The sequence below is a fragment of the Sardina pilchardus genome, chromosome 14 (assembly GCF_963854185.1).
Source record: "Sardina pilchardus chromosome 14, fSarPil1.1, whole genome shotgun sequence".
Classification (NCBI taxonomy): Eukaryota; Metazoa; Chordata; class Actinopteri; order Clupeiformes; family Clupeidae; genus Sardina; species Sardina pilchardus.
In genome coordinates this window covers 28,504,523-28,524,195 of record NC_085007.1, presented here as the reverse complement: position 1 = coordinate 28,524,195, position 19,673 = coordinate 28,504,523, and the positions used below count along the sequence as shown (strand labels likewise).

Genomic DNA, 19,673 nt, shown 5'->3' with positions numbered 1-19,673 from the left:
ACGCGTGCAGAGGGGGGTGGGGATGGGGTGCTGCTCCTCTCCTCCTCCTCCTCCTCCTCCTCCATCTGTTGCCGTGGTGATGCTCGCCAGGGAGACGCCAGCCTCTCGTCTAGAGAGGACCGGGAGAAGCGATCAGAGATCCGTGGCGCGTGCAGACGGAGTTGAGCGGAGACATGGAATTGGGAGCGAGCGGCGAGCCCTGAGCAGCTAAACCGTTAGCCACGTTGAGCTAGCTCATGAAGTTACACACTGCTCACACACACACACCGCCAGCACAACTGAAGCGCTCTGTTCGGGAGCGTTTGCTGCAGTGGTTTCCCGACTATTAGCTAAAATACATTGATTTTTGCAACATTTCTTCAGCTATGAGGTTAATGCACGGGAGCAGTAAATATGGTGTTAATATGGTTTTGTTTCTTTTCTTTTAACTGGCATAAAACACTGTCCTGCGGCTAACGCACAACACAGTTAATACACAGGAAATGACTGTCGTTTCCTCTGTGGTTAATGGGCCGCACCCTGAGACCACTGAGGTTTGCCGTGCCGTACCATACCGTCGGACTTTGATGTGGACAGTGGAGTGATGTACTATGTACTAGCCCCAGCACTGTGCATCTAAGGTGGGAGGGCCATTCTCCCTTTTGAGTTTCATTCAGCACCTGACACACTGGAAACGGACGGCTTTTCAAAAGCAAGCACAGATTGTGTGTGTGTGTCTTTCACAGACACTTAACATATGCACAGGCACACACACATACTCACTCAAACACAGGCACACACGCACACACACACACACACACACACACACACACACGTTCGTACACTATCCTTTTCTTGCTTGGCGCTTCCTCAATTCTGTTCAGTTGAGTGAATTTTAATGTCAAGCATTTCTAAAACAAACACTTCACCCTCAGTTGAGCATGAGTGGTGGACAAAGACTGGAACTATTCACCATACAGATATCTCTTTCTCACAGACACACACACACACACACACACACACACACCTTCCACTCCCTCTTGTCCACCCTTTAACACATACAGAAACAGAGAAATAGACACAAATCTCTCTCTCTCACACACACACACACACACACACACAGAGACTACAGAAAGGTGTTGTTGAGTGTGTGTGTGAACCTTGGCCCATATGTTCCTTGTGCTCTTGTGATCTTCATCCCTCTCAAGAGGGCATTCTTCAGCGCTGCGCTAATCACATCGACCTTGAGGCGCTCACTGGAGGCTGCCGCCACTGTGTACACACACACACACACACACACACAGAGCTATATACACACAGAGCTATATACACACAGAGCTATATACACACACACACAGATATACATTCACACACACAGAGACAGACAGACACACACACACACACACACACACACACACACACACACACACACACACACACACACACACACACACACACACACACACAGAGAGATATATACACACACACAGATACACATTCACACACACAGAGACAGACAGTCACACACACAGATGCACACACACACAAACACAAATACACACTCACACACTCACACTCACACACACACACACACACACACACACACACACCGATACACTCTCACTCACACACACACACACACACACACACACACACACATACACACACTGCGCTGTGTCCAGCTTGGCTGTGCTCGGGTGAGAGGCCCTGATCTGTGGGCAGCGTCTCTTCTGCAGCAACATCGATGGCAGCGAGCAGCATAAAAGGGGAGCTTTTGTTAGTCGATCAATGAGCCTTTCATCGGTGTGTGTGTGTGTGTGTGTGTGTCTGTGTCTGTGTCTGTGTGTATGTGTGTGTGTTAAAGAGACTCTCAGTGTTGGGGAGGGAGGATGGGTTGGATTGCTGTTGCAGTCGGCAGATCAATGCTGCCCATCATGTGAATAAAACTGCCCTAAACACTCTCTCTCTCTCTCTACTCTCTCTCTCTCTCTCTCACTCGTCCATTTGCAGGAGGGAAGAAAGTTGGCATCAACCCAAAGATTAACAACCTCATGCCCGGGTACGAGGGGGCCAAGTATGACTTGGTCTGGATCTGCGACAGTGGAATTCGAGGTATGGAGGCTCTCGAGACACCCCGCCCAGGGACTTCCCTTTTCTTTCTTTCGTTCTTTCTCTCTCTTTAGTCTTCTTGCTTGCTTTGCTTCTTTCTCTTTCTCTGCTTAGCTCTGTTCCTCCACTGATAGCCTCTCCCGTCTACTGTAAAGTCAGACGCAATTCTGCACACATACGTACAGACGTAACCTTGTGACCGTATCTGATTCTGCACTCACCCCAGCCCTCTCATGTACAGTAGAAATGGACCCGCTCACCCCAGCCCTCTCATATACAGTAGAAATGGACGCACTCATGTTTCTGTACTTGAGACACAGTTCAGTTCCCCCGCCTGCTCCTCTCTTTCTTTCTCTCTCTCTCTCTCTCTAATAATAACCTAACCTCTGCTCTTCCATTTCTGCCAACATGGCTGTGTGTGTGTGTGTGTGTGTGTGTGTGTGTGTGTGTGTGTGTGTGTGTGTGTGTGTGTGTGTGTGTGTGTGTGTGTGTGTGTGTGTGTGTGTGTGTGTGTGTGTGTGTGTGTGTGAGATAATAACCTCTTCTCTCCCCCTCTCTCTCTCTAGTGCGGCCGGACACACTCACAGACATGGCCATGCAGATGACGGAGAAGGTGGGTCTAGTCCATGGCCTCCCGTACGTCGCTGACAGACAAGGCTTCGCCGCCACGCTGGAACAGGTGAGAGGCCCATACACACACACACACACACACAGCCCAGAGGTCGCGTCCATGTTTCATTGTGTACCTGCTTGTGTTTGTTTCTTTTTTAACTGTGAGAGACATTTGGTCTATGCATTCCTCCCAGTCTGTGAATTAGTGGAACACACACACTAACGCCGAGCAGTGAGGGCTTAGAGGCCTTGCTCAAGGGCACTTCAGCCATGGATGTGGGCATGGGGACTGAACCGGCAACCCTTCGGTTACAAGCCCAAACCAGGCCTACAGCCACAGCCAAACTCTACCGCCGTGCTATTTACAAACCTGGCATTTGTCATTTTAATATCTCCGTGCCCGTGTTTGGTTTTTAATGAGATTATCGATTGTGAGGCCACAGAGTGTGTTATTGTTAGTGATTCTCTGTCATGGTAGGAATGAGACCGTTACCGCAGTTGGGCTCGAATGCGTCTCCTTGGTTAGCACACGTTAAGAGACAAAGACTTTCTTTTTCTAAAAGCAGTAAGCTAGGAAGCCTACAGGCTTTAAAAACTGCAGTGTCAGCTCATTGCTGCTCTACTTATGCGGGTTTTCTGCCTCTTAGTTGGAGGAGCCGTAAACATTTTCTATGTGACTCATCCAGGATATCCCCTTTAGGTGCAGCTGCTCTGTTGGTGTGTGTTCAGTATTCAGTTGTTGTGGTACTTTATTAGTCTGGCTATCACCATACTAAGCCTGCTCTTTATTTCTACTGCACGAGAGGCGTGCTCTCTCGGAGGAGAGGCGGGACTGTTGAGTTCTATCGGCATCGTTCAAATCATGCCTCCGTACGCTTGGATAATCCTTCAACCAATCAGACCAACGATCCGGTGCGTCTTTTGGATAAGCTAGTTTGTGATTGGAGCCAAAGGTGTGATGACCTCCTTGTACATGAATGCAGTTATGATATAGCACAACTGTGGTCTGATGCCGGGCCCAGGATTCCAAGCCCTGTACAGAGAGCTCTGCAGTTAAAGCACAAACATAGTTTGGTGGTTGGCCCACACACACCTCATTTTCGTCACACGTACGTGCACAGAGCGCATGTTGTCACGATGGTTGATTTAAACCGAAACTGAGGTGCAAAACTAGGTGCCTTTTATTTACCACGGCTGGTGTGAGGGGTGTTGTCTTTGGCTGTTGGCTGAATAGTGGATGCTAACAGATCAGCCTTGCGCCACTCCTGTGTGTGTGTGTGTGTGTGTGTGTGTGTGTGTGTGTGTGTGTGTGTGTGTGTGTGTGTGTGTGTGTGTGTGTGTGTGTGTGTGTGTGTGTGTGTGTGTGTGTGTGTGTGTGTGTGTGTGTGTGTGTGTGTGTGTGTGTGTGTGGAGGGCGGAGGCTCAATGCTGCTGACGTAAAAGACAAATGCAGAGATAACACACATACACACACACAGACCACCCCTCCACCACCGCTCCCTGCTGTTCCCAAGGAGGCCGAGTGGTGGATCTTGACGTAGTGGCCACAGGATAGATAAACAGACTCACGCACACACACACACACACACACACACACACACACACACACACACACACACACAGAGACACACAAGGAGGCCGAGTAGTGGATCTTGACGTAGTGGCCACAGGATAGATAAACAGCCTCATCATCATGCAGTAAAGGCTGAGCAATAAACATGACGCTACGTGTTGTCAAAGCAGCAAGCTGCCTTGGCAGGGGTGTGATGAGTGTGTGTACTTCTCTTTTGTTTTACAGTGTAATCAGAGAGATGAAGGCTATTTACTTTTACTTATACTGTCATTTTCCAACTATTAACCACTGCTTATACGTTGATTGTGTGAGACCTTCAGCTATGAGGTTAATACACAGGGACAATTCAAATGGTATTAATGTGTTTTTTGTTTCTTTTAACTTGCATCAAACACTGTCCTGTGGTTCTACACAGTGCGACTAATACAGCGGAAATTCCTGTACACTTTTAGCCTTTGGAGCGTGTCAGTCACTCACTCTCACAGGAAGCAGTGTGTGTGTGGTGTGTTGCCTCGTGCAGAGGGAGCCTTAATGAGCTCTGTGGGCTGCATGCAGATCTGCTGGTCAAACAAATGCATCAGCTGTGGTGGTCAGCCAAGCCCTGTGTCACAATGTGGTGTGCGTGTGTGTGTGTGTTCTGCCTCTCACACAGCCCTTAGGAGTCCTCCTAAAGAGAGCTGTAGGCTAACTGGTCTAACCCACCTCCAGTGGATTATGCTAAGCTAGTCTAACTGGTCTAACCCACCTCCAGTTAATTAGGCTAAGCTACACAAACTGGTCTAACCTACCTACAGTTAATTATGCTAAGCTACGCTAACTGGTCTAACCTACCTCCCGTGAGTTATGCTAAGCTCGGCTAACGGTGTCAGACTGGGCCATTGCACAGCCACAGCCAGAAAACAGAAGGGTGCGTATCCTCTTATGTGACCTTGAGGTGGAAAGCAAATACGCTTACTTCCCAAAAATGACTTCACACACACACACACACACACATGCACATGCACACATGCATAATGCAGTGAGAACCAGGCCTCCGTCCCTCCCCCCTGAATTTGTGTGTGTGTGTGTGTGAGAGAGAGAAGATGAGATGCTGAGGTGACCTGCAGGCTGACCGCATGTCTCAGCACACACACACTGATAAATATGGGCGTGGAGGCAGCGGCCGCCTCTCCCATGACGCTGGCCGCAGGACGCTGCTTCTGTTGCCACTGGAAACATCCAGGCCCGAGAACAGAAAGAGAACACCCGTGTGTGTGTGTGTGTGTGTGTGTGTGTGTGTGTGTGGGCTCCTTTTTCAGTTTCTTGCAGCATGTCACTGTCACTGTGGTGTGTCGTTTGCACAATACTGGTTTTGCCGGTTTATTGACACACATGCACGCGCACACACACCACACAAACAAACACACACACTGCACAAACAAGCGCACACACACACACACACACACACACACACACTTCCCTGACCCCTGCTCTGACCCAGAGTGCATTGCCCCTTATTGCGCCCTCACCTTTTAACCTGCACTCCCCCGTCACCCTTCCATGTGTACACACACACCCCACACACACACACCCCACACAAGAGTTCAGTTCACTCAGAGCAGACCATGCACCAGCCACTTTTCCTCTTCAGAAAGTGCGGCCATTACTTACTAGCATCATCAGTGGTGATGTGTGGCCTACCACTTTACAAGCTACACACACACACACACACACACACACACACACACACACACAGTCACTGTTTAGGGTCAGTGTTACATTATCGTTGATCTGGGAGGAAGAGGAGGAGGTTGATGATTCCCTTTTGTCTTTTGTATTTTTTTGTTTCCTCAATCATGGGCTCCTGCTCTAGACTGGTTTTGCTGCTATCCAATTCCTTTGTGTGTGTGTGTATGTGGTTGTGCAATGGCATGCATACGTGCATGTCTGTGTGTGTACATGTGTGAGAAACGTTTATGTAGGTCATGTTTAGGTCACATTGGTTTTTTTTCCCCTCATTGTTCAAGCCTTCAATGGTGGTGGTGTGTGTGTGTGTGTGTGTGTGAGCGAGAGAGAGACGTTTATGTAGGTCATGTTTAGGTCACATTGTTTTTTTTTCCTCATAGTTCAAGCCTTCAATGCTGATTAAATATTTGTGTGTGTGTGTGTGTGTGTGTGTGTGTAGGTCTACTTTGGGACGTCTCACCCGCGCTCCTACATCTCTGCCAACGTGATGGGCATCAAGTGTGTGACGGGCATGTCGTGCCTCATGCGGAAGGACATCCTGGACCAGGCAGGGGGCCTCATCGCCTTCGCCCAATACATCGCCGAGGACTACTTCATGGCCAAAGCCATCGCCGACAGGTTTGTGTGTGTGTTTGTGTGCCTACAGTATGTGTGAATAGATATTTTGTTGGTGTGTGTGTGTGTGTGTGTGTGTACGTTTCCTATGTGCCTGTGTGTGGATAGATATTTTGTTGGTTTGCTGACTCAATCCTACAGCTGGTCACAGGCCAGATGCTTTGCTCACGTTCAGAAACAAGCGTAGAGATGCAGAGTGACTCCGTAGTGGACGGCGGCTCACGCCACAGCCATATCTCTCTCTCACACACACACACACACACACACACACACACACACACGCACACACACACACACCAGCGTAGAGATGCAGAGTGACTCTGTAGTGGACGGCTCACGCCACAGCCATGTCTCTCTCCACACCACTGCTTATCTGTCTTCTCATCGTTCAAACACACACACACACACACACACACCGGCGTAGAGATGCGGAGTGACTCCATAGTGGACGCCTCACCCCACAGCCATATCTCTCTCACACACCACTGCTTATCTCTCCTCTCATCCCTCTGCGTATCGCTACACATCGCTAGACCAAGCGGCTGGCCTCTTCTGGAATCTAAGGCCACGCCCCGCTACGGCACGCCACAGGTTGATCTACAGAAATAGCGGTCACGCACCAGGGGGGAGCAGCAGGAAGAGAGTGAAGAGAGCTAGCCGTACAGGTGTGCTAAGTGCACGTAAGCGCCCTACCTTGTGATCTCCGTCCACACTGAATGCGCATAGTCACTGCTCTACGTATCGCTACCCATCGCTAGACAGTGGCAGAAGTGACTGGCCGACTATAATCTGGCCGCTGTAATCAAGGTCACGCCCTGCTACACCACGCGTTGATTTACAGAAACTAGAAAAGCACTCAGAGAGCGCAAACATCCGCCAAGCCAAAACATAACCGCCTCCCGGATCCAGACGGTGATATGGATCACTCCCAAATGTGATCGTTTCTTCCTTGGGTAATTTCAGACCTTCCCTGAAAATGTCATCGAAATCTATCCATAACTTTTTTAGTTATCTTGCGAACAAACAAACAAACAGACAGACAGGCAAACAAACCCAGATAAAAACATAACCTCCTTGGCGGAGGTAATAACGTTGACGATAACGTTGACGGAAGTGAGCTAACATTAGGTCGTCCTAACTACATGTGAGCGCCCGACTGCATCGAGCGCTCTCTGTCCACACCACATCCGTGAGATGTAGTGTTCTATTGGCCCGGGTTTCGCGTTGGAAATAGCAGGACAATCGAGCGACAGAATCGAGTCGAGTTGAGTCACGTCCGGTTAGAACATTCCAGTAGGAAACAATGTAACCAAAGTGATTTCATGCCCAGTTAGAACATTCCAGTAGGAAACAATGTAACCAAACTGATTTCATGCCCAGTTAGAATATTCCAGTAGGAAACAATGTAACCAAAGTGATTTCATCACTAATGCTTGTAGTTAGGACACCCCCGCCTGCAGTGAGAGTTTAAAAAAGCAGGTTCATGACATCACACAGCCTGACACAATGGAACATGATGATTTGATTGATGTGCACACAACACACAGCTTAGTGCCTTTCCCCTGTGTGGTCACATGACTAGCGTGCTGTCATGACCTTACTGATCTTGGTCCGCCATATTGGTCTTGGGAAAAGGTCTCTGCTGGCAGGGCAAGTTGACCATAATGGGTTAATTAATGTCATGTTTTAGTTTCGTCCGATGGCTTCACTTCTGACTGGGCCTAAAAAAAATGGTGAGCGTAAAGTCGGTTGAGCGTGTGGTTCCCCTGTTCCTCTAGCTGTATTGCGCTCTCTGTGTGTGTGTGTGTGTGTGTGTGTGTGTGTGTGTGTGTGTGTGTTGCTGACAGTCTCAACAGAGCTGTTGTGGGTCTCCAGTAGAGCGTATAATGATGGCTACATGTCACCCCCCCCCCCTTTCTCTTTGGCAGAGGATGGAAATTCTCCATGGCAACGCAGGTAGCCATGCAGAACTCGGGCTCCTACTCCATTGCACAATTTCAGTCCCGCATGATCAGGTAGATATTGCATACACACACACACACACACACACACACACACGCCATAACAGAGGAATGCGTCTCTAGATCTCTGACCCACATCGTTTTTGATCTGCCTCTGTGTGTAACGTAACTTTCCTGGAACTCATGTGTTTCCAACCTGATGCATGTCTGTGAAGCCCACTTCCACATGACATCCTGTCAGCCTTAGCCCTCAAGCGTGTGTGACCTTGACCTTTGCCCCCCTTCACCTGTCGCTCAGGTGGGCCAAGCTCCGCATCAACATGCTGCCGGCGACCATCATGGAGCCCATCTCGGAGTGCTTCGTGGCCAGCCTGATCATCGGCTGGGCGGCGCACCACGTCTTCCGCTGGGACATCATGGTGTTCTTCATGTGCCACTGCCTGGCCTGGTTCATCTCCGACTACATCCAGCTACGGGGAGTCCAGGTAGTTACTGCAGCGGTCACTACAGTGGTCACCAAACGGTCATCACAGCCGTCCAGCGCAGAGCAGAGATGTGGAGGGATAGAGGCGTGGATGCTTGCGTCGGCTAAATGAATAAATGGAAATGTCAATGTAAATGTAGATGCGCAGATAGGGATGTCATTGTAAACGGGACAGAAAACCATTTCTAAATATATCTCATATATATATAGGTCTGAGTGTAAAAAAAACCCTAATCTCTCTCTCTCTTTCTCTTCCCTCTCTCTCTCTCCATCTATCTATCCCTTTCCCCCTCTCCATCCCTCCCTCCCTCCCTCTCCCTCTCTCCCTCTTTCTCTCTCTCTCTCTCTCCCTCTCTCTCTCTCTACTGCGTCAGGGCGGGCCTCCATCCTTCTCGAAGCTGGACTATGCGGTGGCGTGGTTCATCAGGGAGTCCATGGCCATCCAGATCTTCCTGTCGGCGCTGTGGGACCCCACCATCAGCTGGAGGACCGGACGCTACCGCCTCCGCTGTGGGGGCACCGCCGAGGAGATCCTGGACGTATAACCCCCCCCCCCTTCACTCACACACACATAAATGAATATATAGAGAGATATATACACACACACACTCACATACACAAACACACACACACACCAGTCACCAACGTCACCATCAACCCTCCCTGCCGCCCCGTAGCCTTAGGGGTTGGGGTCGGGGTTCAGGGGTCGTGGGGGGCAGAGACTAGTCACACACACACCACGGTACCCACAGAGAACGTGTGAGTGGGGAGCGGTCAAGATAAGGAAGGAGGGAAGAGGAGAGCTATCCCTGGACATTACGGAAAAGGAAGAAAGGAGAGGTGGGGTTTGACGATGGACAAAGAACTCATTGTTTCGAGTGTGCGGTCGTTCGTTTCCTTTTCTAGTTTTTGTGTTGTTCTGTTGTTGTTGTTGTTGTTTTGAAATGTTGCAGTAGGTGACTAAACCCAAGAGAGCCTTTTTGTGTGAGTGTTATGAAGGTGTGTGTGTGTGTGTGTGTGTGTTCTCTGGGACATTTTTGTTTTCATTTTGTTTTTCAGGCTTTGTGGGTGTTGTAGATGAGATTCCGACAGAATCTCCCGTCTTTGTAAATGAGCCAACAGTGAGAGTGTATGGAAACACAAGAGAAGCGATGAGAGTGGGAGATGTGTGTGTGTGTGTGTGTGTGGTGAGGGGGGGGAACGGATTGGGGATCAGAGTCAGAGTGTTGATGGTGGACGAGTTAGAGATGCCCAGTGGCCATCCCCAGCAGACGCTTGAGCACTTACTCACCCTAGAACGCCACATTCACTTACACGAGGATCAAAGATCATTTTATAGCTGAAGCAACGATCTCTAGTTGTGTTAGTAGGGGGTAACAGTGTCTGTCGTGTATTCCCAGCCAAGCCCAGGCATTTGTCTTTGTGTGTAAGCCTGACGCTGTGGAACGCATGAGCCTGTTGTGAGATTCGGTGTCTTTTTTTTTACACATCAGCTGTTTCTAGATAGGCTTTTGTAGACAAACGAGGAGGGCGGGCCGCAGACGAGAGTCGAGCGCTCGACAGGCTCTGCGCTCTGCCCGCCGGCTCTCGTCTTCACGCCGGTGACGTTGGTTTTAACCTGCCGCCTGCCCCTAGCCTCGCCTGTGTGACGCTCGAGATGGTCCATCTATGCTCGCTTTACATCTCCCTCACACTGTGGCAGCCACTCTCCAGGAACTGCAGCGCTTGTGCTATCTCCCCCTCTCTAATCTCTGTCTGTCTAGTATCAACCTCTGTGATGTTTGCATGTAATCTTGTGCCTGAGAATGCACTACACACAACAATACCCCCCAACCACACACACACACACACACACACACCCCAAATCAGTATTTCTTGTCCTGCGAACGTGATGTGTGTCCGTCAGTGTGGTTTTTGCACTGTTGAACATGTGCCACACGTTTTTTTCTTCTTCCGCCAGAGAAATTGGCTTCGGGCAGCGTGGTCCATACATTTCCGCCATCCCATGGCCCACCTCATTTCAAATCCCTGATGGGTTTTTCACACCGTCGTCAGGGCACCTTTAGAGAAATGCATATCTAGAGCTCTCAAAAAAGAATCCCATCTTGTTTTTTTAGTGCTTCAGAGTAAGAGCTGAGACAGTATTTAAAACAATAACACATAATGCCAAAATGACTGGTGTTTTTTTTTTTAAGTACATTGTGTGTACTTTTCTGTTCTGTTCTATTGAGACATTTCAGGAAATTTGTTCCCTTTGCGAACCTGTTTTCAGTGTTTAGGATAATGCTTGGTATCTATTCGGAGTGGAAAAATGCTGACTAGTCAGAAGAAGAACTCTAATCCATCTTCCGTCAAACTGTCGAAACCCTCCTCGTGCTCTGGCGTGCGTGCGCGTGCGCGCGAGGCTCCCGTGTATGAACGAGCCACATCGTGCCTGCACCTCCTCATCTATTGTTTTCTTCCTTCTTGAGCCAACAGAAACTAGCAGCTACAGTCCTTAAGACATGTGCCAGACTAGACAGTCGTTTTTTTCTCTTTTTTTCCGCCAACCACTTTCGGAGGCTAACTAGCTCGCCTGCATTCTCATCATACCGACGCATACCAACGCTTGTTTGTCTCTTGCACACTCCGAGTGTCTGATTTCCCTGGCCTCAATCCCAGCACTGCATCCAAGACTAGTGTGAATAACTTATTTACTGATCCAACCAGAGATCTCTGAATTGACACATTTTAGGGGATGCATTGAGGCTGCGTGAGCGTTGCGTGAGCGCGTGCTCACGAGTCTCAAGTCTTGTGTTGTCGTTGAGGCGAGGGAAGCTGTTCACTGTGTGCACCGACATGAGACGCTTGTGGCGTTCTGGGTATGTGCTTTGGGAACCTCAATGAAGGAACAAAACACAGGTCTTTTGGACTCCTTTCTTCGAATAGCTAGCTGCTTAAAGAGCCCTGCACTCTGTGAGGTACTTCTCTTAATGCTTGTCTGAAAGGGGTTTGTTGAGACGGAGTCGACGTCAAGCTTGACCCGAATCTCTCCTGCTGGTTGAAGAAGCCAGCAATTCTTTAGTTTGATTTGTTTTTATGGTCAGGCAGATGTTCGGTGGAGAGTCACACTTTCCGCGGAGCGGAGAGAGATTTGTTTTAGTAGTCCGTGTGATAACGAGCCTCTACAGGGTTTCTAGATCGACTACCATCAGTTTGAAAGCATGCCAAACGCATGTGAGGTGTGTGATTCGTGCCACTTTACCTACCAAGGTTTTGTTCACCTTCTCCAAGACATTTCAAGTGCGGTCGTGCTCTTAGAATCATTTCAGGAAGCATACACATTGCTTTTTAGAATATTCCAAATAGGTTAGTAAATTGCAAAAAATGGAAAAACCATGAAGACAAACCAACCATCAAGCAGAAGCTGTAGAACTGAAACGGCCAAATGTTGTGATGAGACATATATAAATACCTTTTTAAGCAAACATTTTAAAGAGTAATATCTCCTTGGGTCTGTCTGATTTTCAGTGATGCTATCTTAGATGCAGTCTTAAAAATGTGGGTGTGTGATGGTGTGTGTGTGTGGGAGGAGATTACTTTTGAGTGCATACGTTGGGCATTCCTTAAAACCCAGGAAGAAGGGCCACACCTTCTCCAGGAGACAATAGTCCAAGCAATGTTGGGGTTTTTTTTTTGGTTTTTTTAAAGAAAACAAAATGATAAAAAAAAAAAAATAGAATTCCACCTCATTCACGGGAAGTCTGTAACACACTGTAAAATGTTCCGTTTGGACTTTCCCCAGTGTACTCGTCTGTCTGACTGTGACTGTACTTTCACATCATGTAAGTTGTGTACAGGTGTGTATGCTTATGAGTGAGTGTGTTCTATTGATGGCCTTTTTTTTTATAAGAAATGAAAAATATGTGTAAAAAAGATTGTATAGTGATGAACCGTGGGGAACTGGACTTATTTTTTTCTGTGTATGCTTTTTAGTGTCTGCTCTAGTGTATGCAAGTGCAGTGTGTGTGTGTGTGTGTGTGTGTGTGTGTGTGTGTGTGTGTGTGTGTGTGTGTGTGTGTGTGTGTGTGTGTGTGTGTGTGTGTGTGTGTGTGTGTGTGTGTGTGTGTGTATGAGTGTGAAGAATGGTGGTTCTTACTGAATCTTACCACCATGCTGTCATGACTGAGGTACAGGGATTTGGTACCGGGGTTAGCCTGTGGTCTTTAAGCCGTCCCCAAAGACACATACACACACACACACACACAAAGAGTGCCATCTTTTCAGTCAGTCACAACTGTCCTGTTCAGAAATCTGCAATATGTTTGGCAGTTTACACACAAAGAATTGTGACCAATGAGCAATCGCCAAGTCAATACGCACATTGATGTTGTTTTTTGTTTTGTTTTTAACAACAGTCTCCTCAAGTGCTTTGGAAAGAACCAATCAGGTTGAGTTTCGACTTGAGTTTTTGTCATGTATTTCGCCAGTGCCATTATTTTGTTTTATTTTATTTTATTTTTATTTTATTTTCGTTTATCGTACGCATAGCTTCTCTGAGAGTAACACACATCTCCAGCGCCACCCAGAGGCCATATCCACAGTGTTCTACACTTGTCCGTGTTTGTGTGTGAAGTGTGTGTGGGGGCCATGCGTTTACTGACGCAGTACCTGACGTAGCCCAGGCGCTGGGCCATATCTGGCCCATAGCTGAGCGGCTGCTGTCTGGTGTCTGCTGTTATCTTTTAAAATGGCCTGGCCACGTTATTGTGAAAAGGGTACTGTTGGACGCGTTTTCTTTGTGTATCTTCGTTCCTCTCATGGTTTGTGTGTAACTGCTAAATAACCCTGTCAGCTCTGGGTGTTGCTTCGGGACCACAGGCTAGCCGCATAGACTTTTATTTTAGTTTAAGCCAAGTCCTCAACAACTCCTTGCAGTCTTGGACTTGGCGTTGAGCTGCCTACTAGGAAAAGCCCTAGCCCTGTTGTACTACTGTGCTAAGCTACTGGTACCTGTTTGTCCAAAAAAGACCACAGTTGCATTATTAGACGATGGAAAAAAATGGTCTAGTTGTGATCCACCACCTTGTCAGTTTAAATATGTTGTATACAGTTTTTTTCTTTTTTCTTTTTTTATTAAATGAGATGTACAGTATATTTATGAAGTTTGGTTGATATCATTACATTACACTGCTTCTCAAAACTTTAATTTATTTTCACGCTGGATATATTTAGATTTTTTTTTTTTTTTTCATTTTTTTTTTCAGGTAGCTCCATAATAAGTTAGCAGTGTAAAAGTAAGGCTGGACAAACTTCGGGTTGTAATCTTTCCATTTTTTGTAGATGCTATCAATTGTTGACTGTTGCATATTGTACCATAAAACTGAATGCGTAATCCACAGCTGGAAACTGTGTTTCAAAACCGAGAAAATTAAAGCTTTGTCAAACCACAGCCCTGTCTCGCACATTGTCATGCACTCCCCAACAGTGTCTATGTTTACACCGACGTTAATATTCTTATATCAACCCAATTAAGACAATATTCCGAATAAGACGCTGCCATGTACACAGCATTTTCTGATTGAATGGGCGGAGTAAGCAGTAACTGAGTTAAAACGTGGAGTTTTCTGTTGAGTATCTTAGTCACATCATTGATGTGCGTCACATCTAGACACTTCAATCACATTAAAACTTCCTATTCAGTGCCAACATTTTCACAGAATCAACCCTCTCTTTGCTAGTAATAATCATATTATGCGGTATCACATGTAAACGGGAATATTTTATCAACAACTCATGTAAATATAAATGTAAATGTAGCCGATATAAGATTCTAATATTCTGTATTCTGTTGATACAATGTAGCTAGATATTCTTTAGAATGCCAGTTGTACAGGATTCTAGCCACGTGTGAGACACAGTAGTGGCTGAAAGGAGTGAGGGGGAAATACTTGAACACCGCTGCTCATCCCCTGGCAATCTCTCCATGCTGCTAATTATATGTGGATGCTGATTAAAAGAACATCTGCTGCACAGGCACGGAGGTAAATGGCATTGGAATTGATTGTAATTGGCAGGTTGAATTACTGTACTTTGTTACTTGCACAATGCACATGAGATTAGCCTGGAGGGGAGAATGGCTAGTTCTAGCCCGGCTGCTACGTTAGGTCATGACAAATAGGTGCAATTTGCTTCCAAATGTATGCTGGATGGATAGCTGTCCTCTGTGTGTGAGAGAATGTGTGTGTGTGGTACTGCAGTGCTGCTTAAAGCGCTGTGGGTCTGTGTGTGTGTGCTAGAACTGGGGATCTGCTTAGCGCTGTATGTGTGTGTCAGCACTGGAGCTCTGTGTGTGTGTGTGTGTGTGTGTGTGTGTATTGGGTGCAGGTCACTTGTGTGTTGTAGGGGAATTGGAGCATAGGATTGAGACCAGGTTAGTGCCATGCATGCCCCCTCACCAACACACATGCACAGTTTACACACACACACACACACACACACACGCAAACACTGCATTCTCTCGCTCTCTCACACACACACACACACGCAAACACTGCATTCTCTCTCTCTCACACACACACACACACACGCAAACACTGCGTTCTCTCTCTCTCACACACACACACACACACACACACACTCCCTCTCTCTTGGGCCCCTCTGTCTCCACTCCCATCACATGCCATAGCTAATCCACCCCCAGCACGAGCACTATTTCCCTTTCAAATCACCCCCCCCCCCACACACACACACACACACACACACACCTCCGCTCCTTACCCCTCTCAAATCACCACACACCTCCCTGACCTCGCTGGACATTCGATTACGATCTTGGCACGCCTGGAGATATTTATAGGAACCTGCTTACTGTACACACACACACACACAGAGCACTCCCTGAGCTTAAGCTGACCTCTTGTCCGGAGGCCAGAGCTGTTCTTTTGTGTGCTCTTTGTTATGGTAATGTCTGCTGAGGTCACATGGTGTCTGCATGGGGCCCCCTGGGAGAGGGAGATGGAGAGAGAGAGAGAGGAGAGAGGGAGAGTAGGAGAGAGGGAGAGAGAGATAAAGAGAAAGAATAGTAGAGGGAGAGAGGGAGAGAGATAGGGGGAGAGGGAGAGAAAGAGGAAGGCTAGGAGAGAGGGAGAGAGAAAGGAAGAGTATAGGAGAGAGAGAGAGATAGAGGGAGACTAGGAGAGGGAGAGACACACACACAAAGAGAGAGTGAGAGGAGAGGAAGTGAGAGATGAGATGAATATGACACCTTGGGCTAGCTGGCTATTCTCGGCCGCGTTCATCATTACTCCATTAGCATCACCCTCAGATAAGGCTCCCTCTGATTGGTTCACCCTCAGATAAGGCTCCCTCTGATTGGTTCCCCTCCAGACATCCCCTGCTCTCCTGCGGCCTCCTCGCAGCCTGGGAAGGCCATATGAACGAGCGGACGTATGCAGAGGCTGTGTGTGTGTGTGTGTATGTGTGTGTGTGTGTGTGTGGGGGGGGGGGGTGTTGGATGTCTGAGGCCGAATGAACGAGTGAACACATTTAGAGGCAGAGGGGTGTATGTCTGAGGCCGAGTGAACACATTTAGAGGCAGAGGGGTGTATGTCTGAGGCCGAGTGAACGAGTGAACACATTTAGAGGCACGGGGGGGGGGGGGGGGGTCGTCACTGGCCTATTAATAATATTGTTGTGGAGTGTGGGTGGGGGTTGGGTGGGGGTGGGGTAATAATAATGATATGGGGACACTGACAAGGCGAGCAGTTGGCGTTGCCATGCAACAGCATGGGGAATGTGAGAGACGAGGTCTGCATGTTCCATCTGGAGTGTTCCATCCTCTGATCTCGCCATCTCATCAACATGCTCCTGTCCCAGCAAAACACACTGCTCTGCACACACACACACTCACTCACACACACACACACACACAGCTCTGCACACACACACACTGTCATTAGTTTATACACACACAGACACACACACACACACACACACGCACGCGCTGTCATTGTTTTTAGGCGTGATTTACAGCTGTCGATGCACTGAATTGTGCAGACCATCATGTCACATTAGGCCACCTTCAGAACTACTGCTGTATCTGATGCTGCACCAGAACTTCATGACTCCCTGTTGATGCTGCACCAGAACTTCATGACTCCCTGTTGATGCTGCACCAGAACTTCATGACTCCCTGTTGATGCTGCACCAGAACTTCATGACTCCCTGTTGATGCTGCACCAGAACTTCATGACTCCCTGTTGATGCTGCACCAGAACTACATGACTCCCTGTTGATGCTGCACCAGAACTACATGACTCCCTGTTGATGCTGCACCAGAACTTCATGACTCCCTGTTGATTCCACTGACGTGACTGAACACACTCAGACATCCATCAGGATAGCGCGTTCCGATGCCAACGGCAGATTGTCCTGTAACAACACTCACCCTCCACACCACTGTGACTCCTACAGGTCTGCATCTGCAGCTTGTGTTAATAATACACATAATAATGATAATAAAGAGAATAATAATGCTAATAATAATAATAATGATGATGATGATGATGATGATGATGATGATGATATCATCATCAATAATAATATGTGTTAAGAGCTGAAGAACTGTGGTGGGATGCAGAAATGCTTTCCCCCTGTTGTCAGATCAGAGCATGAAAATACATCAGGGGCTTGTTTTATTGCTTAGACTGGGAACTGAAAAACAGGTAGTTCTTGCTTGAGATGCAAATTCATTGTCGCTGCACACTGACCATTCAGACCAAATGTCGTGGCTTCCACCAGTGGCCATTCCCCTCAGACTAGAGCCGGAAGAACTCTTACTCAGTAACACACTGCTTTTACACGCCAACTTCCTCATAGCAGCTAGACGTGAGGAGGACTGCAGCGATAAGCTCCAGTGACTTGCAACATAGACGAGTCGAAAGGTCACATTCTTTCAGTGTGCGCGTGTGTGTGTGTGTGTGTGTGTGTGTGTGTGTGTGTGAGAGAGAGAATGGGCAACTTGCGTTCAGGCAGATGACTGAGTGTGACACATACACACACACACACACACACACATACGCAACCTAAGGGCTTGAGAGAGGTCATGAGTGTGACGTGTCCAATAGCATGACACAGGGCCGCAGGGAAGTTTCTGGCCATGGAGAAGTGACTATGGGGAAGTATTGTATCTGACCCATGCAGGGGCTGCAAGCTTTCGTTCATTTCAAAGTAAGTTTCAAAGTGACCTCCTTCCCTCCACTGTCTACCAAGGCTTCCACTCCTCCTCATAGTATCCGCACAACTAATTAAATACCGTATGTGAACCTTAACCTTAACCTTAACAGTCTCTCAGCCTCAGGGTACTAAGTGATTATATTGTACTGTACTATATTGCAGTAACACTTTGCTGAAGCTGCTGAAATGGCATTTGGCCAATATGGAAAATAAGGACATATTTTATTGTGACAAAATCTCCCATATGTAAGTGTATGGATGTTGAGCCGTGCTTTATGAAGCGTTGTGAATGCATAATGAATAATTCATGTGAGGTCTCATGAATGTGTTATGCACACACTCATATAGTAAAGTGCTACCTAAATGCCAATGTGTCATATTCAGTCACTTAGCCTTTGCACTTTAACTGTACATTTAAAAACATTAAACTTACACATTTCCTTGTTTTCAAAACTAATCACCTGTACAACCAGTCAGTCTTGACAGCACTATTACTTTCTCTGCATTGTAACTGCACTAACGACTGATATGTTATAGGCTACTTCACTCATTCATTGCTTAGCCTACATAATATGTTACGCTACTTCACTCATTCATTGCTTAGCCTACGTAATCCTGACCCTAATATCAATCCTAATCCTGATTTTAGATGATAGGTATGCTGTTAATCCTGGCTAGTTATACATAAATGTGACATTGTAATCGCTTACGGCATAGCTGTTACAGGACCGACTATGCACTATAATGAAAGGCATGTAACATTATATAATAATAATTTATAAAATAATAAAATTTATTTTATAGCTTTTTTTTTAACAAAGATGCTTTACAATTTTTTGATAAATACAAACAAACAGACAAATGTTTAGTTTGAGTTTAGTTTGAGTTTGTGCCAAATCAACGCCATTCTGTTCTGTGGTTTGCTCCGGAAGGATGTGGTTCTGCGGAGGGTTCCTATCGTTCTCCCTAATTCCTGATGTTGGCTGGCCAGTCGGCCTGCACTGCAGCAGATTCCGAATCTGAGCTACAGTATCCCTGAACCCTGTGTGCTGAAAGCGTCGTTAAATTATAATATCACTTGGTATAAACGTAGACTGGCAAACATCAAGAACTCAGGATTCAGGTTTTCTTCTGCTACAAGCAGAGAGGGTAAAAGTGAGCTATGGTCTGAAGAGGCCGGGACACCAGCTTGGGACTCCGGCCTCATCTGCATCTGTGAAAGCCTCAATCTGCTCCAAATCAATCTGATCCAACAAAAGAGCTACTTGGCTTAAGTACAAGAAGAACAAAGAAATAGTGGCGGGAAAAAACGAAGCAAATGCCACCCTATTGGCATTCAATCAGACACACCTACTCACACCTATGTGATTAACATATCAGATAGGAGAGCTATCCCGCG

The 19,673-nt window shown here is 47.2% G+C and overlaps 1 protein-coding gene across 1 annotated transcript in view; it reads left to right on the top strand.

Moving 5' to 3' along the window:
• The window catches only part of ugcg (UDP-glucose ceramide glucosyltransferase), a 35,141-nt gene extending 20,652 nt beyond the window's left edge, over window positions 1-14,489 (top strand). Inside the window, exons 4-9 of the mRNA XM_062553818.1 lie at window positions 1,990-2,091; window positions 2,655-2,767; window positions 6,438-6,616; window positions 8,542-8,628; window positions 8,873-9,059; window positions 9,433-14,489. Coding sequence (XP_062409802.1) covers window positions 1,990-2,091; window positions 2,655-2,767; window positions 6,438-6,616; window positions 8,542-8,628; window positions 8,873-9,059; window positions 9,433-9,603 — 839 coding nt within the window. The 3' untranslated portion in view covers window positions 9,604-14,489. The remainder of the gene's footprint in view (window positions 1-1,989; window positions 2,092-2,654; window positions 2,768-6,437; window positions 6,617-8,541; window positions 8,629-8,872; window positions 9,060-9,432) is intronic.
• Window positions 14,490-19,673: the final 5,184 nt, after the last annotated feature.